The 18,237-nt window shown below is 43.6% G+C and overlaps 1 protein-coding gene across 3 annotated transcripts in view; it reads right to left on the bottom strand.

Moving 5' to 3' along the window:
- Positions 1-18,237, bottom strand: part of SACM1L (SAC1 like phosphatidylinositide phosphatase) — a 543,139-nt gene that overhangs the window by 90,308 nt on the left and 434,594 nt on the right. For all 3 annotated transcript variants that reach the window (XM_075315019.1, XM_075315018.1, XM_075315020.1), the window contains one exon: positions 9,568-9,647. In XM_075315019.1, the coding sequence (XP_075171134.1) occupies positions 9,568-9,647 (80 nt within the window). The remainder of the gene's footprint in view (positions 1-9,567; positions 9,648-18,237) is intronic.

The raw sequence follows: 18,237 nt of genomic DNA, 5'->3' as shown, positions 1-18,237 counted from the left end.
GAAAGAGACAGAGATAGACAAGGAAAGAGATAGAAAGACAGACAGGGAAAGAGATTGAGACAGACGGAGAAAGACAGACAGTCAGAGACAGACAGGGAACGAGACAGACAGACAAAGAGATAGAGAGACAGATTATATATATATATATATATATAGGGGGAGACAGACATTATAATTACATTTATATATTTGTTTTGTGGTTTTTGTGTGCAGAATACATTTTTGTTAATATTCTATTTTGTTAGAGCAGTTATTAATCCAGGCGAAGCAGGGTAGTACAGCTAGTCAAAAATAAAATAAATAAAGTCTTGTTCATATAAATTATTGCAATGCATTTTTTACCATTTTTTACTATTATAATTTTTTATAATTTTTATCCTTAAGGATTCACATAACATCATGAAATTTAAACTAGAGAAACATAGGTTATATTATAGCAACCAAACAAATAAGCTTCCAAAAGCATTTGTTTACAAAGTTAAATGATGGGGTTACATTTATATCACAGAAAAATACACAGAGAGAATTTAATCAGCGAGTCTTCATTACAAAAAAACACTAATGTCATAGTCTCTATTCAGACCAAGCGGCTGCAGAGATTGCAGCCTGAATATCCAATAGGTCTCTCTCCTCTTCAGTATTGTAATGCAATCTCCCCCTCGTGTCTGGGCAGCTGGACCTGCTCCAAGATCTGGAAACAGAGACATTATGCCTAAATTCAGCAAAATGCTGGGATACAGGTAAGGTTAGATTTTTTTGCCTTATTGTATACTTGTGATTAGATAGGAGTTAGATAAAACATTCCAATGTTTCCTCAAGACTTTACGGATGAATACAGACCATGGATGATATGTGTTTGAAAAAACTAGCCTCTGTTCTTTCTCTCTCTGTGTGGATTGTCTGTCTTTCTGGTCATTCAGTAACCTTGAGGGGCAACCCCGCTGTGAAAACTTTATGGACATTTCATCTACTCTTTGTTCAAGCACCTTTGTTTTTTTGATATTTCAAAAAAACTGCTTAATAATATTAAATCGGTATTTAAAATTAAAAATAATAGATGAAAACATAGCCAATTGCCTACATAAAAAACATCTGATTACACCTATCCTTTATACATTACCTAAAGTGCACAAATATCATTCCAATGTCCACCTGGGAGGCCAATAGTCGCCCTTACTGATTCTATTTTAGCAGCCCCCGCTATTGTGTTAGAAAAAATATTAACCCCACTAACCAAATCAGCTCCATCATATTTACTGGACACTTCACACTTTCTTAATGAGAATTAAAAGTGTATCTGTTGAATCGTGTGACTTACTGGTAACATTAGATGTGTGTAGTCTCTACACCTCTATTGTTCATTCAAAAGGAATAAGAGCTGTTGAGTGGCTATTAACCCTTTCACCCCCGGTCACTAAAACACCCTAATGACCGGGCCATTTTTTGCAATTCTGACCAGTGTCACTTTGACAGGTTATAACTCTGGAACGCTTCAACGGATCCTGGCGATTCTGACACTGTTTTTTCGTGACATATTGTACTTCATGTCAGTTGTAAATTTAGGCCGATACTTTTTGCATTTGTAAAAATTTAGGAAATTGTGCGAAAATTTGGAAAATTTCGCAATTTTCAAACTTTGAAAATTTATGCCCATAAATCTGAGAGATATGTCACACAAAATAGTTACTAAATAACATTTCCCACTTGTCAACTTTACATCAGCGCAATTTTCGAAAGAATTTTTTTTTTCGTTAGGAAGTTAGAAGGGGTCAAAGTTCATCAGCAATTTCTAATTTTTCCAACAAAATTTACAAAATATTTTTTTAGGGACCACATCACATTTGAAGTGACTTTGAGAGGCCGAGGTGACAGAAAATACCCAAAAGTGAACCCATTCTAAAAACTGCACCCCTCACTCTGCTCAAAACCACATCCAAGAAGTTTATTAACCCTTTAGGTGCTTCACAGGAACCAAAGCAATGTGGAAGGAAAAAATGAAAATTTTACTTTTTAACACAAAAATGTTACTTTAGCCATAACATTTTCATTTTTACAAGGGAGAAAAGAGAAAGTGCACCCTACAATTTATTGTGCATTTTCTCCTGAGTACGCGGATACCCCATATGGGGTAAAAATCAATTGTTTGGGTGCACGGCAGAGCTCGGAAGGCAAGGAGCGCCATTTGAATTTTTGAACACAAAATTAGCTGCACTAATTAGCGGACGCCATGTCGGGTTTCAAGACCCCCTGAGGTGCCTAAACAATGGAGCTCCCCCACAAGTGACCCCATTTTGGAAACTAGAGACCTCACATATTTTTTCTAGATGTTTGATGAGCACTTTGAACACCTGGGGGCTTCACAGAAATTTATAACGTTGAGCCGTGAAAAGAAAAAAATTTTTTTTTACCACAAAACTGTTGCTTCAACTAGGTAGCTTTTTTTTTTTACAAGGGTATCAGGAAAAAATGCAACATAAAATGTATTGTCCATTTTCTCCTGAGTACGCAGATACCTCACATGTGCTGGAAAGTAATTGTTGGGCGCATGGCGTGGCTCAGAAGAGAAGGGCACCATTTGACAGCAAAATTGATTGGAATCATTAGCGGACGCCATGTCACGTTTTTAGACCCCCCCCCCATGGTGCCTAAACAGTGGAGCTCCCCCACAAATTACCCCATTTTGGAACTAGACCCCTCAAGGAATTTATCTAGATGTTTAGTGAGCCCCTTGTACCCCCAGGGGCTCCACTGAAAGTTGATAACGTTGAACCGTGAAAATTATTTAACGTTGAACCGTGAAAATTATTTATTTTTTTAAAAAAAAAATTTTAAAATTTTTGCAGCAACAAGGTAGTTTTTTTTTTTTTTCTTTTTACAACGGTATCAGGAAAAAATGCACCATAAAACGTATTGTGCAATTTTTCCCGAGTACGCAGATACCTCATATGTGGTGGAAATCAATTGTTTGGGCGCATGGCGGGGCTCAGAAGACAAGGAATGCACAGACGCAGTGCACTGATCGGCCGCTGCAGGAGGCACGGTCGGATGAGATACAAAAAGCGCTGGGGATACGGAAAAAAAAAAAAAGTCACGCCAAAAATTGAGCAGGGATGCTGATCCGCGCTCAGCGGGACGCACAGACAGATGCGATACTTTTTTTTCCGTATCCCCGACGCTTTTTGTATTGCATCAGTCCGTGCGTCCCGCCGAGTGCTGATCAGGGATGCACATAACGGATCGGCATCCCTGCTCAATTTTTGGCGTGACTTTTTTTTCCATATCCCCGATGCTTTTTGTCACGCCAAAAATTGAGCAGGGATGCCGATCCGTTATGTGCATCCCTGATCAGCGCTCGGCGGGACGCACGGACTGATGCGATACAAAAAGCGTCGGGAATACGGGAAAAAAAGTCCCGCCGAAAACTGACCACGGATGCAGATACGTTATCTGCGCAGGGGCTGCAAGGTGAGCACAATACTCACCGCTCCTGCTCCTGCTCCGTGATGTGACAGCAGCAGCAGCGGTGGCGTGGTACCACTAGTACCAGCCAGTGCTGCACGCTGCAGACATGTTGGGGGAGGTTCCCCAGACTAGCACAGATGTCTGGCGGCAGATCGGGATGTCTGGCGGCAGATCGGGATGTCTGGCGGCAGATCGGGATGTCTGGCGGCAGATCGGGATGTCGGGGGGCAGATCGGGATGTCGGGCGGCAGATCGGGATGTCGGGCGGCAGATCGGGATGTCGGGCGGCAGATCGGGATGTCGGGCGGCAGATCGGGATGTCGGGCGGCAGATCGGGATGTCTGGCGGCAGATCGGGATGTCTGGCGGCAGATCGGGATGTCTGGCGGCAGATCGGGATGTCTGGCGGCAGATCGGGATGTCTGGCGGCAGATCGGGATGTCTGGCGGCAGATCGGGATGTCTGGCGGCAGATCGGGATGTCTGGCGGCAGATCGGGATGTCTGGCGGCAGATCGGGATGTCTGGCGGCAGATCGGGATGTCGGGGGGCAGATCGGGATGTCGGGGGGCAGATCGGGATGTCTGGCGGCAGATCGGGATGTCGGGCGGCAGATCGGGATGTCGGGCGGCAGATCGGGATGTCTGGGGGCAGATCGGGATGTCTGGGGGCAGATCGGGATGTCTGGGGGCAGATCGGGATGTGGGGGGGCAGATCGGGATGTCTGGGGGCAGATCGGGATGTCGGGGGGGCAGATCGGGATGTCGGGGGGGCAGATCGGGATGTCGGGGGGGCAGATCGGGATGTCGGGGGGGCAGATCGGGATGTCGGGGGGCAGATCGGGATGTCGGGGGGCAGATCGGGATGTCGGGGGGGCAGATCGGGATGTCGGGGGGGCAGATCGGGATGTCGGGGGGGCAGATCGGGATGTCGGGGGGGCAGATCAGGATGTCGGAGGGCAGATCGGGATGTCGGGGGGGGAAGATCGGGATGTCGGGGGGGCAGATCGGGATGTCTGGGGGCAGATCGGGATGTCGGGGGGGCAGATCAGGATGTCGGAGGGCAGATCGGGATGTGGGGGGGGAAGATCGGGATGTCGGGGGGACAGATCGGGATGTCGGGGGGCAAATCGCAGGGGGGCACGGGCAGGGGCCATTACGGGAGCGCGCAGGAGCAATCACAAGAGCGCGCAGGGGCTGCAAGGAGATAGGAGGAGGAGGGAGATACCGGAGGGGCTGCAGAATAGAGATCACAGGGGAGGCCGGCAGATTGGGATGGCGGGGGGCAGATCGGGATGTCGGGGGGGGGCAGATCGGGATGTCAGGGGGGGCAGATCGCAGGGGGGCACGGGCAGGGGCCATTACGGGAGCGCGCAGGAGCAATCACAAGAGCGCGCAGGGGCTGCAAGGTGAGCACAATACTCACCGCTCCTGCTCCGTGATGTGACAGCAGCGGCAGCAGCAGCGGTGGCGTGGTACCACTAGTACCAGCCAGTGCTGCACGCTGCAGACATGTTGGGGGAGGTTCCCCAGACTAGCACAGGCCTGGGGAGGGCGGCCACCAGCAAATCAAACCGCCCCACTGCACACTGATTGGAGCGATTGCGCGTCATAGCACGATCGCTCCAATCAGTGCTGCAGGGGCTGGGGGCGGCATGTTTGAGATCCACCTATGATCTGCTGTAGCTTCTACAGCATCTCATAGCCGGATCTCACAGTATCGCACTATTTCCGGTATTATTTTTACCGAAATCAGTGCGAAAGATGTGGTTGGCGGTTCAGATTTGAACAGCCAATCACATCGATAGTCGATGGGGGGTGGCGATGCCACCCCCCCTGGGGTGAAGCAAAGGTCCCCTGCTGTAAGCAGGGGACATCATTTGAAAGCCGTGGCCACGGCAATCAAATGAAGTTTAGGCAGTAAAATTACGTCCCTGGTCGTTAAGTCACGTTAAAATAGGACGTAATTTTACTGCCCGCGGTCGTGAAGGGGTTAAATGGGACTGATTACTCGGATATACAAAAAATGTTTTTTCTTGAGCTACTTGCTTTAACTTTGAATGAGAATTATTTCTTATTTCAGGATACCTTCTATAAACAGCGCTGTGGCTCAGCGATGGGCTCGAATGTCGCACCTCCTTACGCCAATGCCTATATGGCATGGTTTGAAAAGGAATTTATTTAATCAAGTGATTTTTTAAAGCAAACTGTTTTTTGGCGCAGATTCCTTGATGATATTTTTTGTATTTGGAGGTGCGACATTCGAGCCCTGGAGGTCTTTATTAATGAGATTAACACTATCTGGTCTAAACTGAATTGTCACTTGAACAGAATTAATTTTTTGGAAACAATTGTCATTAAGGGTGACGACCATAATCTATACACTGACCTTATAGAAAGCCGACTGATAAAAATAATCTCCTGCTTTTTTCTAGTAATCATCCCCCTCATCTGAAAAAATCATTGCCACACTCACAGTATCAAAGAGTGCGGAGAATTGTCACTGACCCAAAAGGTGCTTGAACAAAGAGTAGATGAAATGTCCATAAAGTTTTCACAGAGGGGTTACCCCTCAAGGTTACTGAATGAGCAGAAAGACAGACAATCCACACAGAGCAGAGGTTAGTTTTTTCAAACACCTATCATCCATGGTCTGTATTCATACATAAAGTCTTGAGGAAACATTGGAATGTTTTATCTAACTCCTACCCTAATATTAGATCTCTGAATATTAGGGATAAAGTAGTGAGAGCGGACCTGGGCAGTGAAAGTAAACTAGTTCAGAGATTTCTTTCTAACCCTGTGACAGGCACATTCCCATGTCTGAACTGTGTTCACTGCTCAGGTGTGATTAAGGGATCGACATTTCAGCATCCTCATACAGGGGAATCATTTAGAATAAATGGATATTATACCTGTGATAGTAGTTTTGTGGTGTATATGTTGAAATGCCCTTGTGGTTTAATTTATGTAGGTGAAACCACTCAAAAATTAAGAGAGACTATCTAATCACAAATATACAATAAGGCCAAAAAAATCTAACCTTACCTGTATCCCAGCATTTTGCTGAATTTAGGCATAATGTCTCCCAACCACGTTTCCAGATATTCGAGCAGGTCCAGCTGCCCAGACGAGGGGGGGATCGAATCACAATGCCGAAGAGGAGAGAGACCTATTGGATATTCAGACTGCAATCTCTGCAGTCGCCTGGTCTGAATAAAGACTATGACATTAATGGTTTCTTGTAATGAATGACTTGCTGATTAAATTCTCTGTGTATTTTTCTGTGATATAAATGTAACCCCATCATGTAACTTTGTAAACAAATGCTTTTTGAAGCTTATTTGTTTGGTTGCTATAATATAACCTATGTTTTTCTAGTTTAAATTTCATGATGCTATGTGAATCCTTAAGGATAAAAATTATAATAGTAAAAAATGGTAAAAAATGTATTGCAATAATTTATATGAACAGGAGTTTATTTTATTTTTGATGATTCACATTAATTATTATTGATGTTTCCCCCTTTTTCCCTCATATGCTCTGCATTTATTAAAGTATATCTTTTTTCTTGGTGTTTTTTTTGCTTTTCTTAACTTGAATTGGATCTTGGAATTTGAGTTTAACTAATATGTTAATTGATATATTTGATTATGCAAATGAGTAGGGTGTTTGCCCCTACCAGATCCATGAACCTTTATTATTTAGAGTGGGAATTGTGATGCAGTAATCATCTTTTGTTTGAAAAAGGCTTTTGCCGAAACGCGTTATAATATTTGACGCCTGTACATGGAATTGTACAATAAAAAGAATCTACTTTCAAAAAGAAGAGTGGTGTTTTTTTTCTTCATTTTTGATTGTGGATGCCTTCCATAGACCTGAGCACCGTTCATCCCTGAGTGCCGCCCTGGAACTTCTTTCCTTTGGTAACGAAAAGTAACAGTTACTGGCTAGCACATTACGTTTTCATGATTTTTTTTTTAGTGTTTCTTAAAGCCAGAAAGTTAACATTTGAAATGACTTTAGTTTGGTGCCATGTCTGTGATCTACTTTTTTTTTTTAAACAAAAGTAAACAACGGAATGAACATCCTCAGAGCCAGGTGATTCCATAATTTTTGCAAGGGGTTGTTATCCTGCCTTGTTCCTCTTCTAATCATATCTCCTCGGCATGACTGACAATCTTTATATAATCCACTTCATAGTAGAACTGCCAAGAAGCAGATTGTATGGAGAATGTCAATCATGCCTAGAAAACGTGATTAGAGGATCCGAGGCACGACTAGTCAGGGAGCAGTGAAACCCTTGCAGACAACTCCTTGCTTAATTACATATAACAAGCTGAAGAAAAAAATTGCTTTAAGAAAAAACACAAATTTAACAGAATGGAACTACAAATGCTTTATATAATGCAGACATCAGCATTTTTCATCACTACCATGGTGTATTCCAATGGTTAGGGAACTTGTCAGGATCCCTTAAAATATTTTTAATGACATGAGAGCTGAATCACAGAGATGGGAAAAGTGGCTAAAGGTGGTTAATATCACAGCCAGCATATTCTTACTAAGTTGTCTTTTGGGACTTCTCTAAAATATTAAATATTTCTCTGGGAAATCTACATATCTAATACAAAGGTACACATATATTTGTAATTTAGGTTTATGGTAACCATCTTAATTTTGTTCACCAAAATGTCACCTCAGTAGCATTTCAAAAGGTGCAGTCCTAACAGATGTCAATATATCTTGTGTTTTGCGTAAAACATATCAAAAACTAGTACGAGGTGATGCTGATAAGTCTTTGGCTTTGTGATTTTTAAATTTTTTTTGTTTCTATGGTAACGAATGTTACATCACATAAAAGCCTTATGTGTCTGATATATGTTTTCAAAATGTTGGTGTTTGTTGCTTATGGCAACAGTGTTCTACGCATGCGGGAAAAGAAAAATGGCAGAGTTAAATGCGATATTCACAGCATCTGAGAGTAGAGGAGTGATAACATTCTTATTTCTGTAAGGAAAGTCTGCAAAATATTTTCATGGTGATATGTCACAGACATTGGGGGATCAATGCCCTTCATATTCCACAGTTAAGAACTGGGTTGCCAAATTTGAAACGGGCCACTTCAGCACCAATGATGAGGAACGTCCTGGACGACCAAGAGCGGCTGTGGTTCCGGAGATAGTCAATGTTGTGCACAACCTTATACTGGAGAATCGAAGAATTTCAGCTATAGCAATGGAAGACATCATGGGGAAATCCCGTGAATGTGTTTTTGTCATTATCCATGAACAATTGAACATGAGGAAGCTATCTGCAAAGTGGGTCCCCAAATGTTTGACAACAGATCCGAGAAGCATGGGAGTGAAAACTTTCCGGTCCATTTGTTAGCGGACTGATAAGAACTTCATGGATTGACTGACCACTATGGAAAAGACCTGGATTTATTTGTATTACCCTGTAAACAAGGAACAGTCAAAAAAGTGGAGGCACAGTGGTTCTCCTTGTCCAAAGAAGTTCAGGGTGCAAAAACAGCCCCTAAGGTGATGGCATCTGTGTTCTCGGATAAGGAGGGCGTGCTGCTAGTTGACTACCTTCAAAAGGGTTCCACAATCAATGCAAGGTATTACATTGAACTTTTGGACCAATTGAAAGCAGCTCTGAAGGCCAAAAGGCGCGGCAAGCTGTCCAAAGGAATTTTGTTCCTGCAAGATACCGCCTCTGCTCACACTGCACAAACGACCAAGGCAAAACTGGCAGAGCTGGGCTTCCAGCTGGTTCACACCCACCTTATTAAACAGATCTAGCTCCCTTCAGCTATCATCTGTTTCCAAACCAGAAGAAACACCTCAAGGGTAACAAATTTCACACTATTTCTGATGCCATGGCTGCTATGGATGCCTAGTTTGAGGCAAAACTGAAATCTTTCTCTTTGCTAGGCTTACAGAACTTGGAATACCAATGTAAGAAATATGTTGACCTCATTGGAGAGTATGTGGAATGAATGTAAAGTTTCATCATCTTATCTTGTTTCCATCTGGGTAAAGCCAAAGAATTATCAGCAGCCCCTCATAGCAAAAGTCAAAAGGAGCTGAAATTGTATGATTACCTAACCATTCCATTTCCAAGACCATCTACCATCTGTGAAAATGTTTGTTCAAGTGGTTTTTCTGATCCTTTTTGGTTAACCTGAAAGAGTCAAAACACAATAGAGTTAATACATATGGTTTTCAGGCCACAACACACCAACAGTTACAGGTATGGGATGATGCTTTAACTGCTTCAGGACTGCCATCTGTAAATATATGTCGGCACTTGCTGGGCTCTGTGCAGCGCTGCCAAATTTTTATGGTTGGTGGTCAGGAGGGGATCGCAACCCTGACGATGTTAACCCTTTGTGATCGTCTATGTGCCGTGATCAATAGTGATCACGGCACAGATGTTTCAGAGGAGCAGTGATTCCTTTTCTTACCTCTCCTGGCTATCCTGTGACACGATCACGGGGGAGCTGAAGATTGTCATTTTAGCTGAAGGTCACATGATGACCTCCGGGTCTGCCACGTACGATGGCTTAGATATTTGAATGAAACCGGGTGTCACGTCGCGCTTATCACCAATTCCAGTCCGAAATAAATTATTCCATGTCTTTATTGCATAAGCTCAGTACAGGTCAACGCCTTTCAGGGGTCCCAGCTCCTTTCCTCAGGACAAATATCAGTGACCAGGATAATACCACACAGAAGTACCGTGTTTATCCACAACTCAGCCTGCAGCAGGGTCTAACAGGTGATCTGCAGCCTGACGCTGCTTGTCTAATGCATTGTTATGCTGCTGCATGGCAATGCATTATACCAGCAATCAGACTAAGAAAAGTGAAAGTCCCATATAGGGACTAGGTAAAAAAAAGAAAAAAAAAACCTTACAAAAAGTAAAGAACAAAATACGCAATATACCCAAATATACATTTATTTATATAAAAAAACAAAACATTTGGTATTGCCGCATCTGGCCCGACCTGGACTATAAAACTGTCACTATTTAACCCCTTCAGTAAACAGCTTAAAAAAAATGCTTTTTCATCATACAGCAGAAAAAAAGTGGAACAATCAAAAAGTTGAACGTAAATAAAAATTATATTACTGAAAACTACATCTTGCCCCACAAAAACAAGCCGCCACACAGCTCCGTAGCGGAAAATTAAAAGGTTAAAGCTCTGAAAATACAGCAATGTCCCTCAAATTTATTTTTTTCAAAAAAAATTGTTTTTTGTGTTAAAGGCCAAAACATAAAAAAATGATATAAATGTGGTATAGCTGTAACCATACTGACCCGAAGAATAAACCTGTGTTGTTATTTTTACAACAGTGAACGGCAAAAAAAAAATAATAAACGCAAAAAATTCCTGAATTGCTGTTTCATGTTAATTCTACCAATCAAAAATGAGAATAAAAAAATCCAAAAATATTATGTGCCTGAAAATGATACCAATAGAAACCTCAACTCCTCCCGGAAAAAACAAGACCTCACGTGGATGGCTCTCCAAACACAACAGGGCGTTCGCTATCAATTCCAGACTATTGTGCGCTCTAAAATTCAAATGACGCTCCTTCCCTTCAGAGTTCTGCCATGCGACCAAACAATTGATTTCCACCACATATGGGCTTTCAGCGTACTCAGGAGAAATTGCACAATAAATTTTATGGTGCATTTTTTCCTGATAGCCTTGTGAAAAAAAGCTACCTGGTTAAAGTAACAATTTTGTGGTAAAAATTTATTTTTTTTTCATTTTCACAGCTCAACGCTCTAATATTTTGTGACGCTCCCGGGGTTTCAAGGTGCTCACCAAAAATCTAGATATATACCTTGAGGGGTGTTTCCAAAATGGGGTCGCTTGTTGGGGAACTCCACTGTTCAAGCACCTCAGGGCACCTCCAAATGTGACATGATGCTTTCAAAAATTGAAATGGCGCTTTTTCCTGCCGTACGCCCAAACAGTAGCTTTACACTACTTATGAGGGATCAGTTATTTTATGGTGCATTTTTTCATGATACCTTTGTGAAAATGCAAAATTTGAGGCTAAAGTAACATTTTTGTGGGAAAAAAGGTAAAATTTTCATTTTCCTTCCACATTGCTTTGGTTCCTGTGAAGAACCTAGAGGGTTAAAATACTTCTTGGGTGTGGTATTGAGCAGTGTGAGGGGTAAAGTTATTAGAATGGTGACACTTTTGGGTAGGGTATTTTCTGTCACCTAAGCCTCTTAAAGTCCCTTCAAATGTGATGTGGTCCCTAAAAAATGGTTTTGTCTCGGTGAGTCACTGGGTTGTGGGAAAAGTTTCACCACTTGTCACAGCCTGCTTGCGCGCTTTCCAGCGAAGGAGGAGAAAGCAGGGAGATGCTGCGCTGTGACGCTGGGCAGTGATGAGCGGCGAAACTGCACCTACAACCCAGTGACTCACGGAGACTGGGGACGGTCGCGGTAATGTCAGGTGAGCAGGAAGTTGACGTGACATCACCGTATCCCCGAAGTCACGGAGCCCGGAGGTCAGGCCATGAGGAAGAGCTGTCCGCAATAGCACCGCTTACAGGCACTATTGGCAACACAAGCTATTTGAGAGAAACATTGTTTCTCAACATATCATTGTGGCCAATAATGAATATGGGTGAACCACCTCTAAGTATTTCAACAATAAATATGTGGGTATAAGTCGGTCATAGGTAATCCCATTTAATAGACCTTATTCACATCAATTACTTAGTGAATTGGTGTTGCTGCCAGAGGGGATGAGATCATATCCCCTCTATACATGCTGGATATATATCATTAGTACTAACAAAATTACACACTAGGGAGATCAGATACGATAATTTCTCCTGTGAGCACTATTACTACAAGAGATAAGATATTGGTATGATAACAAGCATAGTGTTCTGAAAATAAAACTACAAATAGTTAACCCATTCAGCCAGTAACATAACAGCAAATTGCTCCAAACTTTTTTAAGACTGCACATTTTTTGTTTGTTTTGCACAATAGTCATGTTCATGAGTAGAACATCGAGTCAATTGTTTTTCAAGGGAAATATTTATTAAAAATTAGATTTTAGATACTCCACTTTAATAAAACGAATTCATAAAATGATGTTGAGACAAAAAAAAAAATCTAAGTTAACGGTGAAACACGCATCAGTATGGGTATGTTCACACATATGGTATTTAATACTAACGTGAGCACAAGTTCCAAAGTATCAAATCCGACAACTGGGTCTCTGCAACTCCGTTTAAAACAATTTAAAAAAAAGAAATCTGTAAGATTAAGCAGCATTCTACATATTCACACAGATTTCACATAGAAAAATAGGAGGAGTACTGAAAACTGCTTAATGCAAGTGTAACTAAAGCATAATTGTATGATACATTTTATTGTACTATGATTTTTCTGAGTGTGACCATTAATGTAAACTTTGGGACACATTTACGAAGTTGTCTAAAGAGGGCTTTACACACTACGATATCGTTAATGTTTTATTGTTGGGGTCACGTTGTTAGTGACGCACATCCGGCGTCAGTAACGATATCGCAGTGTGACACTTACCAGCGACCTCAAAAAAGGTGAAAATCGTTCACCATGGAGAGGTCATTCCAAAACCAAAAATCGGTAATGGTTGATTATAGATATTGTTCATCGCTCCTGCGGCAGCACACATCGCTATGTGTGACACCGCAAAAGCGAGGAACGTCTCCTTACCTACAGCCGGCCGCAATGCATCAGGAAGGAGGTGGGCGGGATGTTACGTCCCACTCATCTCCGCCCCTCCGCTTTGATTGGCCGGCCGCTTAGTGATGTCGTGGTGACGTCACTGTGATGCCGAACGTCCCTCCCCCTTGAGGGAGGGATTGTTCGGCAGTCACAGCGACGACGACGACGACCAGGTAAGTGCGTGTGACACTGCCGTAGCGATAATGTTCACTACGGCAGCGAACACATGGTATCACACACACGACGGGGGCGGGTGCTTACACGCTCGATATCGCTAACAATTGCTAGCGATGTCGTAGCGTGTAAAGCCCGCTTAAGACAAGACTGACTAAACTAGTCTTAAAGTGATTGTCCAGTCTAAGAAGCGAATTCTGCTATCGCGGTTATGTGACCACAGACTGCCAAATAACAGAGTGCAATGTATGCGCTGATTCGGCCACACAGATAATTTATATATCAAAAAGAAAAAAAGGAAAATAGGGAATAATGCGTTATACTTTCAGAGTCTGCCATGCTCCTACCACTACTTCCAGGCCGCTCATTACCCTTATACATAATCACTGCTTCCCCTGCCCACTGGAAGCCCCGGAATCTCTGGTTGCAGTTGGACAGCGCCCCCACACTGTGTGATAGCATGTCTGATTGCTTTGAATCACACACACAGTCTGCGTCTCTATAGTGTAAAAATAAAAAAGTAAATTAAAAAATTTGGCATAGTCCTCATATTATGATACTCAGCACAGATAAAGCATATGGCTACAGCTTGCAGCCTTGTGCTTATCTTGGCTGTGTATCAAAATAAGAGGGACCCCATGTGGGTTTTTTGTTTTTTTTTAATTATTCAAATAAATAATTAAAAAAAACGGCTTGTTGTCCCCCCAATTTTCATATCCAGCCACGATAAAGCAGACAGCTGGAGGCTGGTATTCTGAGGCTGGGAATTCCCATGCTTATTGCCCCCCAGACTAAAAATAGCAGACTGTAGTCGCCCCGAATTGGCGCATCCATTAGAAATAAACACAAAGAGGATGAAGAAATATATCCCAGGATGGGGACCTCATGTTCTGGGATGAGGGAATGGTGTACCGGTGGTAGACTTGGAGATGTGTTTTGGGTCGTTATATTGGAATACTGCCCTGTGGCCCAGTTTCTGAAAGGAGAGGATAATGCTCTACTCCAATATGTCACCATACATGTTGGCATTCATGATTCCCTCGAACTGTAGCTCCCCACAGCCAGCAGCACTCATGCAGCCGCAAACCATGACACTCCCACCATCCTTGACTGTAGGCAAGCCACACTTGTCTTTGTACTCCACATCTGGTTGCGGCCACACACACTTGACACCAAATACCAATACGTTTATCTTGGTCTCATCAGACCACAGGACATGGTTCCAGTAATGCATGTCCTTTGTCTGCTTGTCATAAGCAAACTGGTTGCAGGCTTTCTTGTGCATCATCTTTCGAAAAAGCTTCCTTCTAGGACAGCAGTCATGCAGACCAATTTGATGCAGTGTGCGGCGTATGGTCTTAGCTTTGACAGACTGACCCCCACTCTTTTAAACTCAAAAATGCTGGCATAACTCATATCCAGAGGTTGTCATTTCAAACCGTGGCGAGGCCTGCTTTGAGTAGAACCCAGGGCCACCGTCAGTACCTGGCGCACCCGTGCAAGTGCCTGGGCCTTGGACAGACGGGGGGCCCACTCACAGTCAGAAGAGGTGGTGATCAGTTCAGTGGCCCCAGTAGAGATTTCCGGGGATCAAGTGCTAGGGCCAGCAGTCGTACTTTACTCGCTACCGGCGCTTTAAACCCAAATTTGTACTGCGAGCACACGCACGCAGCATTGACCGCTAAATGCTTGCTGCATGTGTAAGAATAATATAATGTTTATTCATTTATATAGCACTATTAATTCCACAGCGCTTTCCATACATTGGCAACACTGTCCCCATAGAGGCTCACAATCTAAATTCCCTATCAGTATGTCTTATCAATATGTGTTTGCATGGATTTCCTCTGGATACAAACTCCTTGCAGATGTTATCCTTGGTGGTATTTGAATCCAGCACCCCAGTGCTGCTAGACTGCAGTGCTAACCTTTGAGCTACCGTGCTGCTGAAGTTAATCTGTGGGCAAAGCTAACGCGTAATGCTCTCCCATCCAACAGATGAAGAGGAACTGCAGTGCCACTGTCTCAAACAGCTGTCTGCCTCCCCCAGCAACGTGTACGAGCCCCAGAGCTGTCTGTCCCCACTCCAGCAAAGTTTATGCCCCCTCGAGCTAACTCCTCCCACTACAGCAATGTGTATGCCCCCCAGAGCTGTCTGCCCCCAGCAATGTACAGTGCCTACAAGTAGTATTCAACCCCCTGCAGATTTAGCAGGTTTGATAAGATGCAAATAAGTTAGAGCCTGCAAACTTCAAACAAGAGTAGGATTTATAAACAGATGCATAAATCTTACAAACCAACAAGTTATGTTGCTCAGTTAAATTTTAATACATTTTCAACATAAAAGTGTGGGTCAATTATTATTCAACCCCTAGGTTTAATATTTTGTGGAATAACCCTTGTTTGCAATTACAGCTAATAATCGTCTTTTATAAGACCTGATCAGGCCTGCACAGGTCTCTGGAGTTATCTTGGCCCACTCCTCCATGCAGATCTTCTCCAAGTTATCTAGGTTCTTTGGGTGTCTCATGTGGACTTTAATCTTGAGCTCCTTCCACAAGTTTTTAATTGGGTTAAGGTCAGGAGACTGACTAGGCCACTGCAACACCTTGATTTTTTCCCTCTTGAACCAGGCCTTGGTTTTCTTGGCTGTATGCTTTGGGTCGTTGTCTTGTTGGAAGATGAAATGACGACCCATCTTAAGATGGAGAGGAGGTTCTTGGCCAAAATCTCCAGGTAGGCCATGCTATCCATCTTCCCATGGATGCGGACCAGATGGCCAGGCCCCTTGGCTGAGAAACAGCCCCACAGCATGATTCTGCCACCACCATGCTTGACTGTAGGGATGGTATTCTTGGGGTCGTATGCAGTGCCATCCAGTCTCCAAACGTCACGTGTGTGGTTGGCACCAAAGATCTCGATCTTGGTCTCATCAGACCAGAGAACCTTGAACCAGTCTGTCTCAAGAGTCCTCCAAGTGATCATGAGCAAACTGTAGACGAGCCTTGACATGACGCTTTGAAAGTAAAAAGGTACCTTACGGGCTCGTCTGGAACAGAGACCATTGCGGTGGAGTACGTTACTTATGGTATTGACTGAAACCAATGTCCCCACTGCCATGAGATCTTCCCGGAGCTCCTTCCTTGTTGTCCTTGGGTTAGCCTTGACTCTTCGGACAAGCCTGGCCTCGGCACGGGAGGAAACTTTCAAAGGCTGTCCAGGCCGTGGAAGGCTAACAGTAGTTCCATAAACCTTCCACTTCCGAATGATGCTCCCAACAGTGGAGACAGGTAGGCCCAACTCCTTGGAAAGGGTTTGGTACCCCTTGCCAGCATTGTGACCCTCCACGATCTTGTCTCTGATGACCTTGGAATGCTCCTTTGTCTTTCCCATGTTGACCAAGTATGAGTGCTGTTCACAAGTTTGGGGAGGGTCTTAATTAGTCAGAAAAGGCTGGAAAAAGAGATAATAAGCTTCACATGTTTGGATTAATTGTTCTTTGTGTCTGAAATACTTCTTAATACTTTAGGGGAGCCAAACAGAATTCTTGTGGTTTGAGGGGTTGAATAATAAATGACCCTCTGAATAAACTTTTCACAATTTAAAAAAAAAAAAAAAAGAAATAACATTCTTTTTTGCTGCAGTGCATTTCACACTTCCAGGCTGATCTACAGTCCAAATGTCACAATGCCAAGTCAATTCCGAATGTGTAAACCTGCTAAATCTGCAGGGGGTTGAATACTACTTGTAGGCACTGTATATGCCTCCAGAACTGTTTGGCCTCAACCAAGCAACTTGTTAGCCCCTCCAATGCTGTATGCCCCCCCACCCCAATAACGCGCATGCCCCCCAAAACATGTATGCAATGTTATTATACTGCAGGTCCTTTTAAATGCTTCGGGTATTTTTATAAACATGCACTCCACATAACCACGCATTCCTGCTATACTCCTGTGTGACCGCAGCGGGTTAACACACTAGGAGTGCGGGAAGATTTAAACTCACCAAGGAGAGAGCGTGGTTATGTGGAGTGCATGTGTCATGGTTCACCTCCACATGGCTTGGGGGCAGAGCCTTCTCCCGGGCCTCACTTTCGGAGCCTGGATGCCTTAAAAGCTGACATTTCCAGTGGACCAGCGCCGTCTATAAGCTTAGCGCTGCTTTGTCTGTGAGTGCTGGTCCCGGTGTGATCCTGATCCGTTCCCTATCTTTGCCCTAAGCCTCTGTCTGTGTTCTGTCCCCTAGTCGTTCTGCCACTCCTCTGTCCCACCTCCTTCCTTCCCACAATAGCCCCAAACAGAGTCAGACAAACAGAGTCAGACAAACAGAGTCAGACAAACAGAGTCAGACAAACAGAGTCAGACAAACAGAGTCAGACAAACAGAGTCAGACAAACAGAGTCAGACAAACAGAGTCAGACAAACAGAGTCAGACAAACAGAGTCAGACAAACAGAGTCAGACAAACAGAGTCAGACAGACAGACAGAGACAGACAGAGACAGACAGAGTCAGACAGAGTCAGACAGAGTCAGACAGAGACAGACAGAGACAGACAGAGACAGACAGAGACAGACAGAGACAGACAGTCAGACAGAGTCAGACACAGAGTCAGACAGACAGAGACAGACAGAGTCAGACAGAAAGACAGACAGAAAGACAGAATCAGAGTCAGACAGACAGACACAGACAGAGTCAGACAGACACAGACAGAGACACAGACAGAGACAGACAGAGACAGACAGAGAGACAGAGAGACAGAGAGACAGACAGACAGAGACAGACAGACACAGACAGACACAGACAGACACAGACAGACACAGACAGACACAGACAGACACAGACAGAC

The sequence above is a fragment of the Anomaloglossus baeobatrachus genome, chromosome 6, assembly GCF_048569485.1.
Source record: "Anomaloglossus baeobatrachus isolate aAnoBae1 chromosome 6, aAnoBae1.hap1, whole genome shotgun sequence".
Classification (NCBI taxonomy): domain Eukaryota; kingdom Metazoa; phylum Chordata; class Amphibia; order Anura; family Aromobatidae; genus Anomaloglossus; species Anomaloglossus baeobatrachus.
The sequence above is the reverse complement of the archived record's forward strand: the minus strand, read 5'-3'. Positions and strand labels throughout refer to the sequence as shown.